Source organism: Coregonus clupeaformis, chromosome 14 (assembly GCF_020615455.1).
Source record: "Coregonus clupeaformis isolate EN_2021a chromosome 14, ASM2061545v1, whole genome shotgun sequence".
In the NCBI taxonomy this organism is placed as follows: Eukaryota; Metazoa; Chordata; class Actinopteri; order Salmoniformes; family Salmonidae; genus Coregonus; species Coregonus clupeaformis.
The window spans coordinates 34,037,714-34,055,076 of NC_059205.1; the positions used below are offsets into that span (position 1 = coordinate 34,037,714).

At 43.4% G+C, this 17,363-nt stretch overlaps 1 protein-coding gene across 2 annotated transcripts in view; it reads left to right on the top strand.

The window, feature by feature from the left end:
• Positions 1-17,363, top strand: part of LOC121580991 (oxysterol-binding protein-related protein 1) — a 44,685-nt gene that overhangs the window by 20,329 nt on the left and 6,993 nt on the right. For both annotated transcript variants that reach the window (XM_041896254.2, XM_041896255.2), the window contains exons 16-21: positions 2,873-3,044; positions 6,061-6,292; positions 11,450-11,525; positions 15,636-15,770; positions 15,918-16,015; positions 16,214-16,396. In XM_041896254.2, the coding sequence (XP_041752188.2) occupies positions 2,873-3,044; positions 6,061-6,292; positions 11,450-11,525; positions 15,636-15,770; positions 15,918-16,015; positions 16,214-16,396 (896 nt within the window). The remainder of the gene's footprint in view (positions 1-2,872; positions 3,045-6,060; positions 6,293-11,449; positions 11,526-15,635; positions 15,771-15,917; positions 16,016-16,213; positions 16,397-17,363) is intronic.

The following is a 17,363-nucleotide window of genomic DNA, read 5'->3' on the forward strand; positions in this document are numbered from 1 at the left end:
GAAAAACTGAATTTGGTGAAAAAACTAAACGGGGTCAGGCAAAAAAATAACCGATTTTATAGGGGCCTAGGTTAGGGTTTGACAAAAATAAATCCTGTTGTATTGGATTCCATTTTGATGTCATTTCAGGTACATTAAGCAGCGTGTTTGCCTTTCTTCCTGTTTGATGTGTTGTTGTTCAGTCAACGCTAAGGTAAAGTAATGATCCTGTCCATTGTGATAGGTTCACATTTCAGCGCCCCACCTGCCAACCCGATTGATCAGAGAGTAGAGCTGTTTTTAAAGCAGCTCAATACAACCTGCATCAGTATATTGATTCACAGGAGTCATCCACGCCTCTGACCTCATACGCAGCACTGGAGCAGGCTTTGGTAATTAACATTGGGCTAGAAGCCAGTCAGGGCCATAGAGGAAAGATTGAGTGCATATTATTATAGTGTTGCAGTAGTTTCTCCTCCATCGTCTGGGTTTGAGGGGATGAAGAATATTTTGTATGAATGTTTTAGCCCACCGAAGCTCAGCACCTGTTATGGCTAACACTGTGAACTTACAAGGCAACTGCTTTGAGTTTTGTGTTTACTATCTCTATCTGTAAGTGTTCTGACTTCTAAGAAAGAGCATAGTTCAACCATATCATAGTGACTGCACTCTCCAGACGTTCTTCTGCTATTGAAGTGTTATTGTTTATCCTACTCTGTATTGAAGTATTCTCTATTTGGAGTTTCTATCTGATTTACTCGGCCTTGTCTCAGGATTGTAAGTTGGTGGTTGAGGATATCCCTCTAGTGGTGCGGGGGCTGTGCTTTGGCAGAGTGGGTGGGGTTATATCCTTCCTGTTTGGCCCTGTCCGGGGGTTTCTTCGGATGGGGCCACAGTGTCTCCGGACCGCTCCTGTCTCAGCCTCCAGTATTTATGCTGCAGTAGTTTATGTGTCGGGGGGCTGGGGTTAGTTGGTTATACCTGGAGTACTTCTCCTGTCTTATCCAGTGTCCTGTGTGAATTTAAGTATGCTCTCTCTAATTCTCTCGTTCTCTCTTTCTCTCTGAGAACCTGAGCCCTAGGACCATACGTCAGGACTACCGGGCATGATGACACCTTGCTGTCCCCAGTCCGCCTGGCCTTGCTGCTATTCCAGTTTCAACTGTTCTGCCTGCGGTTACGAAACCCCTACCTGTCCCAGACCTGCTGTTTTCAACTCTTAATGATCGGCTATGAAAAGCCAACTGAGAGACCTGAGCCCTAGGACCATACGTCGGGACTACCGGCCGTGGTGACTCCTTGCTGTCCCCAGTCCGCCTGGCCTTGCTGCTATTCCAGTTTCAACTGTTCTGCCTGCGGTTATGGAACCCCTACCTGTCCCAGACCTGCTGTTTTCAACTCTTAATGATCGGCTATGAAAAGCCAACTGAGATTTATTCCTGATTATTATTTGACCATGCTTGTCACTTATGAACATTTTTGAACATCTTGGCATGGTTCTGTTATAATCTTCACCCGGCACAGCCAGAAGAGGACTGGCCACCCCTCATAGCCTGGTTCCTCTCTAGGTTTCTTCCTAGGTTTTCGCCTTTCTAGGGAGTTTTTCCTAGCCACCGTGCTTCTACACCTGCATTACTAGCTGTTTGGGGTTTTAGGCTGGGTTTCTGTACAGCACTTCGAGATATTAGCTGATGTAAGAAGGGCTATATAAAAAAAAAAAAAAAAAAAAAAAAATTGATTGATTTTGAATTGGTTGTTTTTCGTCCTTGTTTTTATATAGTTATGTAAAAGAGTCATTTTATTCAGCAATCCATTCCGAGGTATTACTCTGTCTTTAAATAATAATATAGAATAGATAACAAGTACACTCTCACAGTCCGTCCCCTACCCCTCTCAGGTGACTGATCTAGTGGTTAGTTAACACCACTGACTACAGTATGATTTTTACATTAAAGGTGTTTTGTTGAGGTTGTGTTATTTATTGCCCAAATGCCCTTTTGACTGATGAGTACAGGCTTGACAATGTGTGGACAGTACTACTATGGGGACGGTGGCCTCTCTTCGCTATCTCAGATGTACAGCCTGATTTACGGGCTCCAGTTTCCGACGGAGACTGTCAGCTCAGGCTGCCTTCCTTCCTTCCCCAAGGTGACTTTGGCATCTTTTCAGTCTGTGGAGACTTGGCTCACTTTGTTTTTGTCGTCAGTCACTGAGCTTTCTTTACTCACAGAATTCAATTGACTTCTCCTCTCAGTAGGGAACATCTACACTTAGTATTTACACATTTATTTACAGTATTTACCATAGTACTTGTTTTCTCTGGAAACACTTCAAAAGAGAAACTGTATTAATATAACTTGAAGTAGGTTAGCTATCTTTCCAGCTGTCTCTTGAGTGTTCAAAGCCCCGGGTTCTGACGTAACCTGTTGCTTGGTAAGAGTGTTGTTTTGTCAGGTTGCTGTTTATTAGTCTCTTCTCTGTGCCCCAGCAGCTGAGCTCAGGTTGCCCAGGAGAGACACTCAATCCTGGGCCACGGTGCTGTCTGAGACTGGGGTGTTTGGTTCAGAGTGGAGGAAACTGGATCTGAAGGGCCGGGGTTAGAACAATGACCTGCCGGCCCGTCAGGAGCAGCTTCAACTACAGAACTCTACAGAGGAAGAGATCAATACCAAAAACACAGTCTGTTTATCAGAGGATATATTATAGATGCATTAAAACAAATGTCACATTTTAATGCGTGTGAGTGTTTGTAATGGCATGTTGTGCCATGTCTTGTCTAATGTGCCAACAAGTGTTTGTGTGTGCACATGTTCCATACGCTATGCCATGTCTAATATACCCTGTGTGTGTGTGTGTGTGTGTGTGTGTGTGTGTGTGTGTGTGGGTGTCCCAGGTGTGGAGCCAGAAGTTGGAGCAGGAAGTAGAGAAGAACAAGCTGCAATCAGAGGCGCTCCAGACCATAGCTACAGAGCACCAGGAACTAGACCAGCAGTCCCTCTGTAAAGGCAGGAGGTCCTCTACGCTAAGCACACTCACAGAGGATGACTTCTATGATGCCCTGTCCGGTCAGTCAAACCCAACTGTCTTCATTAAACCCTTGGAGTGCATCGCAAATGGCACCCTTTTCCCTACATAGTGCCCCATACTGACCAGAGCTCTGGAAGTTCACTATATAGGGCAGGGGTACTCAACTACTATTTGAGAAGGTCCGGTCACACACATTTCCTAGTTGGCAAACATCCGTATGGATATGGTCATCTATTGGTAGTAACAAACCCCCCACCTCGCAACCCCAAACTGTTCACATTCCTCTTTTTGGCGGAAAGAACAGTTAGCAGTTGTTAAGATCATTTCCTGCAATTCTACACATTTTGCCATATCGTATGTGTGTTCGTATGATACCTGAGTGACTCCAAAAAAATCTATGTGTTCAAGGCCCCCATGGGCACATAATCTGGCCATGATAACTACAGGATTTAGATAGCTAGTTAGCCTAACTTACTTACCTAGCTAACATGGGCTACTTGATCAACTGGACATTTCTGACAGGTTATCAATAGCTCTCTAAGATCTGCCAGTGAATGACATAACTAGGAAAACTGCCCATGCACTACCAAATTTCTAAATTGCACCTTGTGCATTCTACTATTACAACTCTCAACAGCATTCAATTGAAAGCCCGACTAAGTTCCTAAAAAAGCCGGGACCCATAGTCCATATTCACCCCGTTCTGGGTCTGAATCTGGACCGTGGTCCTCCTGTTTAGTGTGTGTGTATATAGGGATATAGAGAATAGGCTGCTGTTTAAGATCGCAACAATGGACATTAATTATACCATTAACATATTTTAGTTACAGGCTATTCTGTTTTTCATTGACCTGTAACTCAGAACATGTCTAAAAGACCTCTATGAGCACCTCTATACAAAGCGATGTATTACGCTTCCAGAGTACACAGCATCGAGCCACACCTTGATAAGAACCAATTAAATGAGCCTTGTAAAGCTGTAATAAAAAATGAGCCGGCTGACTATCGTGGCTCTGCAGCTCTGAACTATAAAGCTGAGTTGATTCCTTTAGTCTAAATTGTTCATTGACCCTACCTGGCTCCCTAACCTTAGCTCCTCCACACTGTTTTCAGTAATAAAAACCACTTCCCCTGTGGAGTTGTTTCTGTGTTGAAGAATAGGCAGTGGTTTACAGACACCTTGTTTTATTTTTATCAGCAGCACAGACACCTCTAGGATCCAGCAACACATCTCTCTCCAGCAGACAGCAGCCTCTGAGGCTGAGGAAGATGTCACTCTTTATTTGGTTCTTTCTTTATACAGATTACAGAGACTGAGTTGATAATTGTGCAATGTGTTGTATGACGTATGACCTTCTGCTGACTGCCCTAGGGAAGTTCCACGGTAATGGAATTCCGCGGTCCGATTTGTCACTTTAAAATGTATGCCAAACAACAACCGTTGATTTCAAAGTTTAACAAACCATGCAACTCTATACACAATGACTGCTTTGAACAATTTACACAGTAAATGCAAAATAAAAAAAATACTGGAAAAATTGTGCAGATGCAAACTTTGGTAACAGAATTAAGGTAACATCTCCCTCAGTTTTCAAGTTTCAAGTTTTTGTCACGTGCACAAGAACAGTGAAATGCCTTTCTTGCTTGCTCTTTCCCAACAATACAGTAATCAATATCAGTATGTGTCTCTGTCTGTGTGCACGGAACATGATTCACTACACATGCTAAAGCACCCACAACTCAGTCCTTTGCCCCAGAAGGTCCCCAGGGCACCTCAGCCACCCCAGCCTCCCTCCTTGTCTTCCTGTCTAATGACCAATCCCAGTGCTGCGTTACACGGCTGGTTACTCAACAATCAGCTACCTGCTACACTGGCTAATTGTCTCCCTGTTGGGCTCAGTAATGGCCCTTACAACTCGTGTTGCAGAGAAGTAACAATCTCAAAATGGCTGCTGCTAATGAATCCCAAGGCTAATGACAGCTAGCGCTTCTTCTTAAGACTGAAATATTCTCTCTCGTTTTAGGAGGAAATATCTCTCACTGTAGCTAGGCTCTAAAATTCCAACTCAATTCAAAGTACTGAAATAGATGTAGAACTCTGTAGTGGGCTGCTCCAGCACAGTGTAGCCTATACCCTAGAGCCTTGCAGTAGAGTAGTGGTTGGTACTCTATGCAGGCTAAAATAGGAGCGTGCTGCTTTGCTATACAGTATGTTGATTGTTGCACTATTCATCCATCCACAGTTATCTACTGGTCAGAGCTCTCTCTCTCTACTCTTTATAAATATACCCTGCTTACTGCATCTATAATACAATGTTTACGTTTAATATAAGAGAGAAAATCCCCCAGCATGTTAGACCGCTTCAATCTTGTTTGTGTTTGTTTACATAATAAAGATCCATCAAAGCATCATGTCCATTTTTGTGATTGAACTTTATTATTGGATTAAACTACATGACCCACATCTATCAATAGCATTACTCTACTTACGAGAGATTTGAAGCTTTGTTCCCATAACTGATCATGCCAGCTACATTTTTTGAATTAAAATTCATTATTGGCATGCCCAAAAAATGCATTTGTATTGCCACAATCATTGAGTTATTGATTATAGAGTAATGCCAGCTCTGTAACCCCTGCCTCACATGAAGCACTACAAAAACTATTATACAATATTCTATGATACAGTATCTCAGCTCCTCCTCATTGTGTTCTGTTTTCCCCTCTCCTTTTTCCTGGGTGTTACTACCTGTGTTGTCCCTGGTAGCGTTAGCGTTTGGTCTAGGTTAGAGGCGGAGCCAGAGTACTATACTAACCACAGCAGACACAGCACCCAGAGGAAGCGGAACGTCTGTGTGGCCTCTCATTGGAACCCTATCCCCCAGGTGGGGTTTCGCTGGCTGCAGGAAGGAGGAGGAGGAGGGAGTTCAGTCAGTCACCACTGGGTGGAGGATTGTGAAGGCAATCCTTTTTTGTTTTGTTTGCTTTGCTAGGCTCAAAGGTGACATGACCCCCTCTCTGTCTCTGGCCCCTGGCACCCCCCTCCCACTGCAGAGTCCGACGACGAGCGTTCTCTCTCTCTGAGCGGCTTCCTGTCTGTGGCCGGACACTCGTTCGAAGAGGAGGAAGAAGAGGAGGTGAAGGAAGAGGGGAGAGAGCCCCTTGTGTTCAGCAGCAGCCTCCGTCTCCGCAGCACCCTCAGGGGACCCGCCGCCGCCAGCGACATGTCCGGGGAGGTTAACGATGGCGACCAGAAGGTCCAATGCAACGGAGTCAAGAAGCACAGGTGGGATCATGCTGTAGTTAATATGTGATGTAACGGCTTGTTTTCCACGTGGTTTCCTGCATGGTTACCTGCTTGTTTTCCACTTGGTTTCCTGCTTGGTGTCCTGCTTGTTTTCCACTTGGTTTGCTGCTTGGTGTCCTGCTTGTTTTCCACTTGGTTTCCTGCTTGTTTTCCACTTTGGTTTCCTGCTTGGTGTCCTGCTTGTTTTCCACTTTGGTTTCCTGCTTGTTTTCCACTTTGGTTTCCTGCTTGGTTTCCTGCTTGGTGTCCTGCTTGTTTTCCACTTTGGTTTCCTGCTTGTTTTCCACTTGGTTTCCTGCTTGTTTTCCACTTTGGTTTCCTGCTTGTTTCCTGCTTGGTTTCCTGCTTGGTGTCCTGCTTGTTTTCCACTTGGTTTCCTGCTTGGTTTCCACTTGGTTTCCTGCTTGGTTTCCACTTGGTGTCCTGCTTGTTTTCCACTTGGTTTCCTGCTTGGTTTTCTTGTTCCCTTTCTTCTCCAGTGCGTGTAAAAGCAAGGATTTACTCTAGTATATTCTATCATTATTTATATTGTATTGTTGTTTCAAAACGTGTGTTTTTATCACGTGTGACATTTTGTAGGAAATGACTTTGTATGCTATAGCACCAACGGTATGTAATGTGATATACCCCTGTCCGTCTAGGTTTTTATTCCGGTGTCTCTTGTTTTTCCATCCACAGTTATGTCATTCAGCAGGCTAGTGGCTTATTGGTGCTTGGTACACTGGGTCAGAGCAGAAGGCTTTTTGAAGATTGGTCAATCTACTTTATTTCTGTGGATGAGGATGGTTGCCTGCCCTCTCTTTCTTAATCCAACAATTGACCTGTGAATAATTTAGTGCTTGCCAGTTTAGAGAACGAAAGACTGAGTGAGAGGAAAGGGGTGTGCGTGTGTGTGTGTTGTAAAAGATTGATGAGGAGCTTGTTTATACGCTATAACTCCTGTCATTCAGAGTTATAGCGTCTCTGGCTATGTGTAGATACGTCTCTGTTGTGTGATGGAACAAGGGAGCTCTATGGGCCCTGGTCAAAAGTAGGGGAGAGTGGGGTAAGTTGAACCAAAGGAGTAAGTTGAGCCACCCTTGTTTCTAGTAAACCACATACAAAACTAATCATCTGACCAAATATTTAGGAAGAGGTCATCATTTCATGGAGTCTGTGAAGAAATAAACCACATGGAAGAAGTGGTTAGGTCCCAAAAACTGTTTTTCACCAATAATTTTAAGATTGTTCTATACATCAGTTTGGGGTCTCTATAAGCTTCAATATGAGGTCCTTAACCTATCATGAAAGTGCATCCTTGTAGCTGTCTGGGCTAATATAGTCCAAATCTTTGCCTTGGGGTAAGTTGAACCAATGGCTTTGGGATAAGTTGAGCCAATGGCAAGTTGAGCAAATTAAAGTGTTTTCTTCCCATGTGTAATGCAAGGCATTATCGCTGGGCTATGAGGTAACAACAGGGCCTGGTCTATGTTAAAAGTGTTTAAAAAGTATAAAGTGTTTGTTTGTTGATAATCCTCTGTTAAAATATGATTTAAATGATTAAAAGACAAAAAAGTGATTGTGTTGAATTGTTTGAATGTTTGGGAAATAAAGATAGACATGGTTTTTAAAAGGTAGTGGTAATATTTCATTCAGTACAGAAATTTGAAGGCAGCTTAATTTACCCTGTCCTGCAGCTCAACTTACCCCATACCTGGTGTAAGTTATGCCTAGAGACCTAGAAACTGTCATGTTTACATGAATTCTGATTATTTCCAGGGATACACAACATCCTGAAATATATGTAGATATCTTTGTTAGAAAGAATACTACGCTCTCCGCACCTTACACACACACATATACATTCATGCTACACACACATCACAACTGCTGCTTCAAGATGTATTATGATAGCTAATACTGCGCAATTTAAACACTTGCCCCCTAATCCCCCTTCCCCAAAACACATGTAAATATTGGACTATAAATTATGCCTTCCTGTATCAGTTTCTTGCTCTTCAATCGAACGCTGCTGGCACCCGCCCACCCGACTAGAATCACTACTCTCGACGGGTCTGACCTAGAGTATGTGGACAACTACAAATACCTAGGTGTCTGGTTAGACTGTAAACTCTCCTTCTAGACTCACATTAAGCATCTCCAATCCAAAGTTAAATCTAGAATCAGCTTCCTATTTCGCAACAAAGCATCCTTCACTCATGCTGCCAAACATGCCCTCGTAAAACTGACTATCCTACCGATCCTTGACTTCGGCGATGTCATTTACAAAATAGCCTCCAACACTCTACTCAGCAAATTGGATGTCACAGTGCCATCTGTTTTGTCACCAAAGCCCCATGTACTACCCACCACTGTGACCTGTACGCTCTTGTTGGCTGGTCCTCACTACATATTCGTCGCCAAACCCACTGGCTCCAGGCCATCTATAAATCACTGCTAGGCAAATCTCCGCCTTATCTTAGCTCATTGGTCACCATAGCAACACCCACCCGTAGTATGCGCTCCAGCAGGTATATCTCACTGGTCATCCCCAAAGCCAACACCTCCTTTGGCCGCCATTCCTTCCAGTTCTCTGCTGCCAATGACTGGAACGAACTGCAAAAATCTCTGAAGCTGGAGACTCTTATCTCCCTCACTAACTTTAAGCATCAGTTGTCAGAGCACCTTACCGATCACCGCACCTGTACACAGCCCATCTGAAATTAGCCCACCCAACTACCTCATCCCCATATTGTTATTTATTTTGCTAATTTGCACCCCAGTATCTCTATTTGCACATCATCTCTTGCACATCTATCATTCCGGTGTTAATACTAATTGTAATTATTTTGCACTATGGAATATTTATTGCCTTACCTCCATAACTTGCTACATTTGCACACACTGTATATATATTTTCTGTTGTATTTTTTTGACTTTATGTTTTGTTTTACCCCATATGTAACTCTGTGGTGTTGTTTTTATCGCACTGCTTTGCTTTATCTTGGCCAGGTCGCAGTTGTAAATGAGAACTTGTTCTCAACTGGCTTACCTGGTATATACTTATACTAAAATGTTTACTCTACTGAGTCATTTACTTTGTTCGTATTCTTAACTTTGATTATTTCTTATTGTTTTTGCATTGTCGAGAAGGGACCTGCAAGTAAGCATTTCGTTGGATACCATGTGTATCTCGTACATACGATTAATGAAACCTGAAACTATACTATATTTCCCGTGAGGGAGAGATGCTGAATGTAAAAAAATTGTTCAACTTACCCCAGTCTCCCCTAGTGCGCTAAATTGAGGATAGGGTGCCATTTGGGATGCATCCATTCTCCTTCCAGGATTCTGGACTCTCTCCAACCAAATATAAGCTAATTGATATCAACAATGCTTCACGCTCATGGGCCCACTATTAATCATGGTGCAGTCAGACATGCTCTCATAAAGGAGATGGGATTCATGATAGCCTAGCACTAGACCGTTGTTGAGACATAGGGGGATGAGAGCCGTGCCTTATCTATACAGTAGCTATATATAGGAAATATGCTACTCTAAGGGACTATGGCTTAAACCCCTCATTAATTACTCAGTCACCAAAGTCCTTGAGTGTTTTTTTTTAGCTTGTTCAATTCTCTGGAACCAGGCTAACTGTCTGCATCCCTTGACTTTTTCCACATTTTATAACATTACAGCCTTATTCTAAAATTGATTAAATTATTTTATCAGACCCTTTGCTATGAGACTCGAAATTGAGCTCGGGTACATACTGTTTTCATTGATCGTCCTTGATGTTTCTACAACTTGATTGGAGTCCACCTGTGGTAAATTCAATTGGTTGGACATGATTTCGAAAGGCACACACCTGTCTATATAAGGTCCCACAGTTGACAGTGCATGTCAGAGCAAAAACCAAGCCATGAGGTCGAAAGAATTGTCCGTAGTGCTCCAAGACAGGATTGTGTCGAGGAGCAGATCTGGGGAAGGTTACCAAAAATTGTCTGCAGCATTGAAGGTCCCCAAGAACACAGTGGCCTCCATCCATTCTTAAATGGAAGAAGTTTGGAACCACCAAGACTCTTCCTAGAGCTGGCCGCCCTGCCAAACTGAGCAATCAGGGGAGAAGGGCCTTGGTCAGGGAGGTGACCATGAACCCTATGGTCACTCTGACAGAGTTCCTATGTGGAGATGGGAGAACCTTCCAGAAGGACAACCATCTCTGCAGCACTCCACCAATCAGGCTTTTATGGTAGAGTGGCCAGACGGAGCCAATCCTCAGTAAAAGGCAAATTACAGTCCGCTTGGAGTTTGCCAAAAGGCCCCTAAAGGACTCTCAGACCATGAGAAACAAGATTCTCTGGTCTGATGAAATGAAGATTGAATTCTTTGGCCTGAATGCCAAGTGTCACGTCTGGAGGAAACCTGGCACCATCCCTACGGTGAAGCATGGTGGTGGCAGCATCATGCTGTGGGGATGTTTTTCAGCGGCAGGGACTGGGAGACTAGTCATGATCGAGGGAAAGATGAACGGAGCAAAGTACAGAGAGATCGTTGATGAAAACCTGCTCCAGAGCACTCAGGACCTCAGACTGGGGAGAAGGTTCACCTTCCAACAGGACAACTACCCTAAGCACACAGCCAAGGCAACACAAAAGTGGCTTCGTGACAAGTCTCTGAATGTCCTTGAGTGGCCCAGCCAGAGCCCGGACTTGAACCCGATCAAACATCTCCGGAGAGACCTGAAAATAGCTGTGCAGCGATGCTCCCCATCCAACCTGACAGAGCTTGAGAGGATCTGCAGAGAAGAATGGGAGAAACTCCCCAAATACAGGTGTGCCAAGCTTGTAGCGTCATACCCAAGAAGACACAAGGCTGTAAACGCTGCTAAAGGTGCTTCATCGAAGTACTGAGTAAAGGGTCTGAATACTTATGTAAATGTAATTTTTCTTTTTTTGGTAAACCTGTTTTTACTTTGTCATTATGGGGTATTGTGTGTAGATGGATGAGGGGAAAAAACAATCCATTTTAGAATAAGGCTGTAACGTAACAAAATGTGGAAAAAGTCAAGGGGTCTTTCCGAATGCACTGTATTCAGTGGGATTACTCCATTTAGATTTGACCTTATTGTTTGTCCATTTCATTTATATCCCACAGAATGTCTTTACCGGCACCCATGTTCTCCAGGAATGACGTCAGCATCTGGAGTATCCTGAAGAAATGCATCGGCATGGTGAGAATTCACATTCATTATTTTATTCATTAAAGAAAGTTACTGCATTGGCAGAAGCACAGGAGCTGGATAAAATTGAATCTGACTGGGCAAAGAAAGACAGGGATGTTAGTTCACTGTTTCCTGCTCCCCAAAAAACATTGAAAGCAAACAGGCCTTTCTCTCTGTCTGCCAAGAATTCAGCCACAAACATTACATTTTAGTCATTTAGCAGACGCTCTTATCCAGAGCAACTTACAGTAGTGAGTGCATACTTTATCTTTATACTTTGTTCAATCTGGTGCTTCTTTAATGTGGATTTGTGCTGTGTTAGTGGGAAATACTGCTGACCTGAGAATGTGTCCTTGGGCCGACATACCGGCTAATGAGTTACTGTTGTTACTGTAGCTCTGAAGAGAATTAGCTACCTTGTTATAGCTTGTATTTATTTGTGACTATCTAAGCACAGTTCTGGGCCTCTCGAGTGGCGCAGCGGTCACTGCATCGCAGTGCTAGAAGCGTCACTAAAGATCCAGGTTCGATCACGGGCTGTGTCGCAGCCGGCCGCGACCGGGAGACCCATGATGCGGCGCACAATTGGCCCAGCGTCGTCCGGGTTAGGGGAGGGTTTGGCTGGCCGGGATGTCCTTGTCCCATCGCGCTCTAGCGACTCCTGTGGCGGGCCGGGCGCATGCACGCTGACTTCGGTTGCCAGCTGTATGGTGTTTCCTCTGACACATTGGTGTGGCTGGCTTCTGGGTTAGCAGTGTGTCAAGAAGCAGTGCGGCTTGGCAGGGTTGTGTTTCGGAGGACACATGGCTCTCAACCTTCGCCACTCCCGAGTCCGTACTGGACTTGCAGCGATGGGACAAAACTGTAACTACCAATTAGATATCACGAAATTGGGGAGAAAAAGGGGTAAAAATTATAAAATATAACAAATCTATGATGTGAAAGACCCTGTCATCAGTAGTGGTCTGTAGGGTTCCTAATACCCTTTCTCCACTTCCTGGATGATTTTCTATTGGATGATATAACCTCTACACTTCCTGTAAATCCCTTAATTAAAATGGTGTAATGATTCCTATCTGCGTCTAAAGTGGCACCCTATTCCCTATGTAGTGGGGTTGTTCAACGAAAATAGTTTATTATGCATCCTGTTGATATTTTAAGTAGAAATTGTACACCAATATTGAATTTTAAAAGCCGGTTATATTAAAATGAAGTGCCATATGGAGAATTCAATAAATCAGATTTGAAATATGAATAAAGATGTGCTAAAGTGCCAAAATTCAGTTTTCACCATGATTGTAAAGCCCTAGTTATTTTGTTGATTTGTCAGTCATTTCTGAAGATTATTATTTATTTAATGTGATTAGTGAATCATTTACGTCTGTCCCTCTTTTTAAGGTCAACCCTGTTACGTGAACTGAACTTTTCCTTTTAATCTTTTTTTCTATGGAAACATTGAACATCTAATAGTCAAATCATAGTGTAAAAGCAGGTGAACTGGTTCAACTCTTTGGCCATCTTTGGTGTTTTGTGGTGGACAACTGAGCGGGTCGAGCATAACACGTCCACCCTGAAATGCTTTAATAATTATTTTTTTGTTTTTGGAAGCTTTCATTCAATCCCTGATGCACACAACAAGCTTCCATTCCCCATGTCACAAGGGGATTTATGTCTGATTTTAAGATGAAATCGTCAACCCTGTTACTTTATTTGGCACTTAATAGGCACTTACTATAATAATCATTTTTTTTATTTAACCTCTTGAGAAGGGAATAAATGTTTTTTAATGAAGTTGAACATTTGTTCTTTATGAAAGGATGTTAGTTTTTTTGTTGTTGACCAAGTTATACTTCTCAAGGCACCAAATTGGTGGAACGACATCAGTGCAATACTTTGACTAGGGCCCCTTGACCAGAGCCCTATGGGCCCTGGTAAAAAGTAGTGCATTACATAGGAAATAGGGTACCATTTGGGACACAGCCCTGGTGTAGGGGCAGATGTCATCGATGGCAATGGAGAAACTACCATAACTATGTGTGTGTACTCTATGTGGGCCTAATTTAGTTAGATCCATGTTTTAACCCAGGGTTCCTACTGAAATGTGGGCCTTTTTAATGACACTGCAGAGACCAGTCGGTACTGCTGTCAAACAGTGTTCCGGACTGGGATCTAGACTAGAGCTTATTGCTGATATTATTTCACACCTCTGTCATCGAAACACAATTATGTGAGCTTTATAGGGACTTTCACTCTATTGCCAATGTCCTGTCATTGTCTGAAATACTGTATATACAGGTACAGTACCAGTCAAAAGTTTGGACACACCTACTCATTCAAGGGTTGTTCTTTATTTTTACTATTTTCTACATTGTAGAATAATAGTGAAGACATCAAAACTATGAAATAACACACATGGAATCTTGTAGTAACCAAATAAGTGTTAAACAAATAGAAATATATTTTATATTTGAGATTCTTCAAATAGCCACCCTTTGCCTTGATGACAGCTTTGCACACTCTTGGCATTCTCTCAACCAGCTTCACTTGGAATGCTTTTCCAACAGTCTTGAAGGAGTTCCCACATATGCTAAGCAATTGTTGGCTGCTTTTCCTTCACTCTGCGGTCTGACTCATCCCAAACCATCTCAATTGGGTTGAGGTCAGGGGATTGTGGAGGTCAGGTCATCTGAGGCAGCACTCCATCACTCTCCTTCTTGGTAAAATAGCCCTTACACAGCCTGGAGGTGTACACTAAGGGATGGCGTATCGCTGCAGAATGCTGTGGTAGCCATGCTGGTTAAGTGTGCCTTGAATTCTAAATAAATCACACACAGTGTCACCAGCAAAGCACCCCCACACCATAACACCACCTCCTCCATGCTTTACGGTGGGAACTACACATGTGGAGATCATCCGTTCACCCACACCGCATCTCACAAAGACACGACGGTTGGAACCAAGAATCTCCAATTTGGACTCCAGACAAAAGGACACATTTCCACTGGTCTAATGTCCATTGCTCGTGTTTCTTGGCCCAAGCAAGTATCTTCTTATTATAGGTGTCCTTTAGTAGTGGTTTCTTTGCAGCATTTCGACCATGAAGGCCTGATTCACACAGTCCCCTCTGAACAGTTGATGTTGAGATGTGTCTATACTTGACCTCTGTGAAGCATTTATTTGGGCTGCAATTTCTGAGGCTGGTAACTCTAATGAACTTATCCTCTGCAGCAGAGGTAACTCGGTCTTCCATTCCTTTGATCCTCATGAGAGCAAGTTTCATCATAGCGCTTGATCGTTTTTGCGACTGCACTTGAAGAAACTTTCAAAGTTCTTGACATTTTCCGTATTGTCTGACCTTCATGTCTTAAAGTAATGATGGACTGTCGTTTCTCTTTGCTTATTTGAGCTGTTCTTGCCATAAGATGGACTTGGTCCATATAGGGCTATCTTTTTTACCCCCCCTTGTCACAACACAACTGATTGGCTCAAACGCATTAAGAAGGAAAGAAATTCCACAAATTAACTTTTAAGATGGCACACCTGTTAATTGAAATGCATTCCAGGTGACTACCTCATGAAGCTGGTTGAGAGAATGCCAAGAGTGTGCAAAGCTGTTATCAAGGCAAGGGGTGGCTATTTGAAGAATCTCAAATATAAAATATATTTATATTTGTTTAACACCTTTTTGGTTATTACATGATTCCATATGTGTTATTTCATAGTTCTGATGTCTTCGCTGTTATTCTACAATGTAGGAAATAGTAAAAATAATGAAAAACCCTTGAATGAGTAGGTGTGTCCAAACTTTTGACTGGTAGTGGTCCTCTGTAGCTCAGCTGGTAGAGCACGGCGCTTGTAACGCCAAGGTAGTGGGTTCGATCCCCGGGACCACCCATACACAAAAATGTATGCACGCATGACTGTAAGTCGCTTTGGATAAAAGTGTCTGCTAAATGGCATATTATTATTATTATTATTATTATTATTATTATTATTATTATTATTATTATTAATATTAGTGTAGGTCTGTGTGGGCTGTGGATGAACTTCATTGCTTGTGTGTTTCCTTACCTCTCTCTCTCTCTGACTCTTCTCCTCCTCTCTTCTCTCCTCTCCCAGGAGCTGTCTAAGATAGCCATGCCAGTGATCTTCAACGAGCCCCTGAGTTTTCTTCAGCGGCTGACAGAGTACATGGAGCACACGTATCTCATCCACCAGGCTAACGCTACCACAGACTCCATGGAGAGGATGAAGGTAGCTAGCGCCCGTCATCATCCTCTCTCATATAGACACACACATGCGTTTTTCGCTCATAATTTCTGCCGTAGTACCTACTCTTTTTGCTGTGCTCATCTACAGCTACTAATGTTACACATTTCTGTCCATCTATGATGGTTTCAGTGTGTGGCAGCATTTGCTGTGTCTGCTGTAGCATCACAGTGGGAGAGGACTGGAAAACCCTTCAATCCACTTCTAGGAGAAACCTATGAGCTGATCAGGTTAGACATATTACTGTGGTTGATGTTTAGGTTGACTGTTCTGGATGTGTTGTGAGGTGGTGGTTACTACTAGTTTGTGACTCAAGACGTCTCCAAAATACAATTAAATCCTTAAGAGGTCAGATGTCTCAAGACATCTGAAGACGGAAGGTGATGGCTAAGTATCTTCCATTAACCCCCTCCCTCCTGTCCCCTCAGAGAGGACCTGGGGTTCAGGTGGATGTCGGAGCAGGTGAGCCACCACCCCCCTGTAAGCGCCTTCCACGCCGAGGGCCTGCAGGAGGACTTCCTGTTCCATGGCTCCATCTACCCTAAACTCAAGTTCTGGGGCAAGAGCGTGGAGGCAGAGCCTAAAGGCATCATCACCCTGGAACTGCCTAAGTGAGTCTGGACCTGAGATTCCCTCCATACTGTACATGTACACTGAACAAAAATATAAATGCAACATGTAAAGTGTTGGTCCCATGTTTCATGAGCTGAAATAAAAGATCGCAGAAATGTTCCATACACACAAAAAAGCTTATTTCTCTAAAATGTTGTGCACAAATTTGTTTACATCCCTCTTAGTGAGCATTTTTCCTTTGCCAAGATAATGCATCCACCTAACAGGTGTGGCATATCAAGAAGCTCATTAAACAGCATGATTATTACACATGTGCACCTTGTGCTGGGGACAATAAAAAGCCACTCTAAAATGTGCAGTTTTGTCACACAGCACAATGCCACAGATATCTCAAGTTTTGAGCGAGTGTGAAATTGGCATGCTGACTGCAGGAATGTCCACCAGAGCTGTTACCAGATAATTGAATGTTCATTTCTCTCCCATAAGCCGCCTCCAACGTCGCTTTAGAGAATTTGGCAGTACGTCCAACCGGCCTCACAACCGCAGACCATGTGTAACCACACCAGCCCAGGACCGCCACATCTGGCTTCTTCACCTGCGAGATCATCTGAGACCAACCACCCGGACAGCTGATGAATCTGTGGGTTTGCACAACCGAAGAATTTCTGCACAAACTGTCAGAAACCATCTCAGGGAAGCTCATCTATGTGCTCATCGTCCTCACCAGGGTGTTGACCTGACTGCAGTTCAGCGTTGTAACCAACTTCAGTGGACAAATGCTCTCCTTCGATGGCCACTGGCACGCTGAAGAAGTGTGCTCTTTACGGATGAATCGCGGTTTCAACACAATTGCATTTTATCAATGGCAATTTGAATGCACTGAGATACCGTGACGAGATCCTGAGGCCCATTGTTGTGCCATTCATCTGCCACCATCACCTCATGTTTCAACATGATAATGCACGGCTCCATGTCGAAAGGATCTGTACACAATTCCCTGAAGCT